This window comes from Zingiber officinale, chromosome 7A, assembly GCF_018446385.1.
Source record: "Zingiber officinale cultivar Zhangliang chromosome 7A, Zo_v1.1, whole genome shotgun sequence".
Lineage (NCBI taxonomy): Eukaryota > Viridiplantae > Streptophyta > Magnoliopsida > Zingiberales > Zingiberaceae > Zingiber > Zingiber officinale.
The window spans coordinates 141435715-141440992 of record NC_055998.1 but is presented as its reverse complement, the minus strand read 5'-3'; the positions used below and the strand labels follow the sequence as shown (position 1 = coordinate 141440992).

General features: G+C 44.0%; 1 protein-coding gene across 1 annotated transcript; it reads right to left on the bottom strand.

The window, feature by feature from the left end:
• Positions 1–749: 749 nt before the first annotated feature.
• On the bottom strand, positions 750–3803 carry LOC122002987. Its single transcript, XM_042558414.1, has 2 exons — positions 1494–3803; positions 750–1389 (listed from the first exon to the last, which is right to left on the bottom strand). Exons 1-2 carry the CDS (start codon positions 3738–3740, stop codon positions 922–924), a joined length of 2715 nt encoding a protein of 904 aa, XP_042414348.1. The 5' UTR covers positions 3741–3803; the 3' UTR covers positions 750–921.
• Between the last annotated feature and the right edge of the window lie 1475 nt (positions 3804–5278).

Here is a 5278-nt window from a genome sequence, read left to right as displayed (position 1 = left end):
ATTATATTTATTTTTAGATTTTTTTATACCTAAAAAATATGAGGGGTTAATTTTAATAGAAATATACTGGATTCTTATTTAAAGTGCTGAATTTTGATAAAGTATATTGGATTCTAGTTTAAAGTGCTGAATTTAAGAGAAATCATATTTATTTTTGGACTTTTTGTACTTAAAAAATCTGAAGGACAATTAGATAATGATATTTGCATGAGGAAATTGAAACAAATGAAACTTTTCATGCAGGGAGTGAAAACAAAATTTTTTAGATATAGGGACTACATGCAAAGTTAAAGTTGTGATTGAAAATTTTTTTTCTAATTTATCATTAATATTTCAGCATTAATATTTACATGGATATACTATAGATGCACTATATATTTAACATGTTAAAGGAATTTAACGTTGTTAATTCCTATATATATATATAAAATAGTATATTGTTGTTAACGCGTCACGCGTTAAGTTGTAGATGCTCTAAGAAGTTGGGTTCGAAAAATCGAACCCAGCTTCTAAATGTTTGATGACACATAGGAAAGAGAAATTTAAAAAACTTGGTAAAAAATTATTGAAGATGCTCTAAGTAATTTAGAGGAGAGAGAAAAGAGCAGTTGATTTATATTACAATTTCATATTACATTACTTTTTATAATATTTAATAGAAACTTTTAGTTTTAAATTATGATGATAAAAAATGAATACGTTCGTTTCTAACATCTCTTCAATTTATTTTAAGACTAACACATAGAAGGTAAATATAACATACGATTACTAGTCTTTGGAATAATGATTAATACATAAAAAAAAATATTTATCTTATTTTTGTTAAGATTTAATCTAAATCATAATAATAACACCTCATGTACTAGATATACCAACCGTACATGAATAAGATTCATACATTTCGAATATTTATTATGGTATTCATGTGCTAGTCTCGCCTTCTTTGCTTTCAGCTACTATACCGAACGATCTCATGATCTTCAGTGCCTCCTCTACATGAGATAACATGGTCTTGCTTTGCCGGACGAAGCCGATGCTGCCGGAGAAGATATGGAAGCACTCGAGCTCTGACGTCGTCTCCGCTACCGACTCCAACAGCCTCTCCATCCCCAGCTCCTTGAACTGATCGATGCTGCTCTCGTTCGACTTGATCATCCAAATGACCAGATTGATCACGAACCTCCTCATTCTCGGAACCTTGATCCCGGGACTGGCGTATTCCTGCAGTATCGCCGCCAGCTTCTCCGCCAGCTCGGCTTCCTCAACGCCCGCTCGCCTGAGCGCGTCGGAGAATTCGCCGGGAGTGGTCGTCAGTTCGCAGATCTGCGTTGCGAGACCGAGAGATGCCTCCAGCAATTTGCCCTCGTTCTCAATGATCGCTTTCAGTACCTGCTCCGGAATATTAGGATAAGTTCAATTTGTAAGGGTTAAATCGAAATAAGTTTACTTAGAGGGGGCAAAATAAAACAAGGCCCAGAGAAATGAGATCTTACGGTGGGCAAAGCGGCGATGAGTGGCCGGGGGTGTTGCCGGAAGCCAGTTCCGGGTCCGCCGTAGGCGCATAGATTGCGCAGAATCCTGGACGCCTGGAGTTGGATCTCGCTGCCGTCGTCGAGCGCTTTTATAAGTCGGCTCAACGCCTCTGGTTCGTCGGCGATCCGATTGCAATTCTTCTGGTTTTCCAGCGCCAGGATCGACAGCGTCTCTCCTGCTTGATTCCTCAAGGACATCTCCTCGTTTGTGACTGATGGCTTCAAGAAGATGGCGAGGAGAAGGCTCGTTACTTGTCCGGTTCCGCCGATTTGTTCCTTGGAGTAGCGGTTCATGGCGAGGCTCTTCAGTATCTCTATCGCCGGAGTCTGCAGTTTGTGGAGCTCCCCATAGCGGATGATCTCCCTCACGTTGCTCACCGTGAAGATCATCACGGATAGATTAATCCGGAGCATCTTGCCGGTGCTGCCGGTGGCGGCGGCGAGCATCTTTACCAGCTCCAGCGCCCGCTTCACCGTCTTGATCTGCAACTTCGACGCCTTTTTGTCGGCCAGAAGGGCCCTGCTCGCCCCGGTGAAGTCGATGATCTTGGACAAGACCAAGGACGAGTTGCCGATCTTCCAGCAGTTGTCGTGGTTGGCGGCGAGCTTTTTGAGAAGGGACAACCCCAGGAGATTGAACGCCAAGAAATCGTAGTTGCCATTGTCGCCGTCGGCCTCCGGCGCCGGCTTTTCGAGCAACGACGATATCGCGTCGATCGAGGTGGGCACGGCGCCGACGCGGAGCACGTATTGCCTCTTCCCGGCGAGCTTCTTCAGGATTTTTGCCGCGCAGCGGCGGAGCTCCTCCTCCTCCAGGTGCGGGTTCGTCCAGCTCAGCATCTCGACGAGCCGCTCAAGGACGGCATTCGAGGTGCCGATCTTGCGGAGCGTATCGGATCCAAAATCTTTACTCCGGGAGAAGCTCCGCAGCACCCGCGCGCCGATGAGCTGCTCGATGCGCAAGTTCGATGCCAAGAGCTCCGTGGCGAAGCTCACGAGGTCCATCTTTAGCCCGTCGACGAAGCCGCAGGTGATCAACTTGGAGTAGGTGTTGCAGAAGAAGCACGTCACGGCGACGTCGACGCCGCCGGTGCTCCCGGGGAAGCAAGCGCGGTTCACGACCTGGAAGAGGTAGCAGCAGTAGAATTTCCACCACCAGTAGACCTTCCGGATTAAAATAATCATGGCTTCGGCGAGCGCGAGGAAGTAGAAAATGATGAGCGCCCAATTCCGGATACTGATCTCGGAGGCGACCTCGCCGTGGCCATGCTGAACCAGGCGCGTTATGGAAAGGACCATGCCGTAGGCGGACAACGCGATTTGGAGCTCCAAGAGAAGCGGGCGGATTTTCTTGAGGACTAAGATCAAACCGGGGTAGGCAAACAGAGGAACGTCGGGAAGTTGCCACAAGAGAAACCAGTCGGAGTTGACGCTGACGGTCATGACGCGTCTTTGGTCTTCAGTACTGGGGCAGTTCCGGTCCCCTTCTCTGTCGGCCTCGGCCTGGTTAATTTGGGGGACGGAGCCGCGGCCGTGGCGGCGGAGCGTGATATCCAAGGAGAGGAAGGAAAACTGGGAATTGAACTTGATGGTGCGGAGGACGGACCAGCAGACGGCCGCGGGAACCACCTCCCACATGGACCGGTCTTCGACGGGGACGGCATTTCCTCCTTCAATTGTGAGTTTGGAGGGGTCGAACAAGAACCGGAAGATGAATTGGAATAACCCGAAGGAGGAGAACCGGACGCCGCGGAAGGACCGGAAGCTGGACCACTCGGTGGCGGCGGCGGCCATCTCCCACGCCGACTGGTTATGCCACTCCAGCTCGTTGTTGCGGCTGAACACGCGGAAGGACTCGACGACGATGATGGCCGTGACGAAGAAGAAGTCCTTGCGATCGAGCGTGATGGCGAAGCCGCCGAGGATGACGACGGTGGCCCAGACGAAGGCGAGCGTGCCGATCACGTTGGCGAACTTCTCCAGCATCGCGAGGTGGAAGGCGAAGAGGATGAGCTTCCTCTCCGGAGCCTTATCGGCCGCGCCGCCGCCGCCTCCGCCGCCGGGCGGAGCCGGCGTCAGCGGGCGGAAAACTTCAGGATGGGGATGGGAGAAGGAGCTCTGCGCCGGAGGCAGCGTCTGCCGGCCTCCGGCGTTGTCGATTTCCAGTCTGACGCTCGCATCTTCCCCTCCGTTTGATGGAAGCTCCATGGCTCCGATGCGATGGCCAACAATCAAAATTTAAAGGATCGATAAAAGAAGTTCGATGATCGAGTGGCAAAACCCAGGCCATGATATATACACTGAAAAGAAATAATAATAATGAAAATAATCTACATCGAGTTAATTTTTTTATAAGTAAATTGTATATTTAAGATGCGAATATAATTCTCGGATATTAGTAGCATGAAATCATGATTGACATATTCTTAACGTTTGATAATAGAAATTTGTACACCTTTATAAGTTTTCTTACTGTAACTATTTGACTTTAGTCAAAATTTAATCTCCCTTAGCTTGAAAAAACATCTGAAAACATATAACATCCACCGATAACTAGATATTTCATACTTACTTTCATCCTCCTCCGTAGTATCATGTCAGAGTTGCATTTTTATATGAAGATATTAGATTTTATCATTTCAAGATATAATAGTAACTATAAATAATGATAGGTCTTTTTTATATGTTTTTTTTTTGTCATCACAGCTGCTTCTGTCCTTTTATATATAGTTGACTAATTAATATGGAAGTTGACTAATTCATTTAATGCTTATTTATAGAAGCGTAAATAGATGAAATGATAGGTCTTTTTATATATTATCATCACAGCTGCTTCGGTCCTTTTATATAATTGACTAATTAATATGAAACGTTGACTTATTCATTAAATGCTTTTTAATAGAAGCATAAAAGGGATGCGAGTGTCCCCTCGGATAGGTCTAGTGATTAGTGCATGAAGTATTGTTATAATGAGATCTGGGGTTCGAATCTCGGTAAAGCCGAGGCAAATACCTCGCTTATGTGCTAGTCACTATTCCAAAGGTTAGTAGTCGCTCATGATTTACCTCCTCCGTGTTGACTCTGGGATAGATTGACGGGGGCACTGGGGACGAGTGTATTCACCTTTTACCATAAAATAAAAGGGATGGGAGTCCACAATGGTTGGATCATGTGTCCCCTATTCAATTTTTATATTGGTGGAGGCAATATAATGGTCTCTCACTAGGGGTATAATCAAGTCGAGTCGAGCCGAATTTTTAGATGTTAGAGTTTGGCTCGTTTATAATTGAGCCGAGCTCGAACTTTATTTAACGAATATATTTATGTCTCATGACTTTATTCGAACTTTTATCGAGCCTAAACGAGCCTAATAAATATAAATTATAAATTTAAATATTCATTAAAAATTAAATTATATATTTTTTAAAAATTATAATATTCTTGTTAAAATTTATAATTTTATTCTAATAAATAAATTTAATATATTTCTCTATATATTTTTTAAAAAAAAAAAGTATAAAATCTACAAATTTAATATTAAAATTATTATTTTTTTATTTAAAAATTGATTCATGAGCTTAACGAACATGTTCACGAGTTAACTAGCCGAATATTATGAAGCTTGAGCTTAATTTATTTATCTTAACGAGCCTAATTAAATGAGCTTAAATGAACTTTTATCAAAACGAACTTCGAATAATTCATGAATGACTTACCTCATTTACACCCCTACCTCTCACCTGTCA

Excerpts from the sequence above, each read along its gene's own strand:
- LOC122002987 (XM_042558414.1), bottom strand. The coding sequence starts at position 3,740 with ATGGAGCTTCCATCAAACGGAGGGGAAGATGCGAGCGTCAGACTGGAA. Across the intron at positions 1,390-1,493 it reads TCATCGCCGCTTTGCCCACC|GTACTGAAAGCGATCATTGA; the intron begins GTAAGATCTCAT and ends ATTCCGGAGCAG.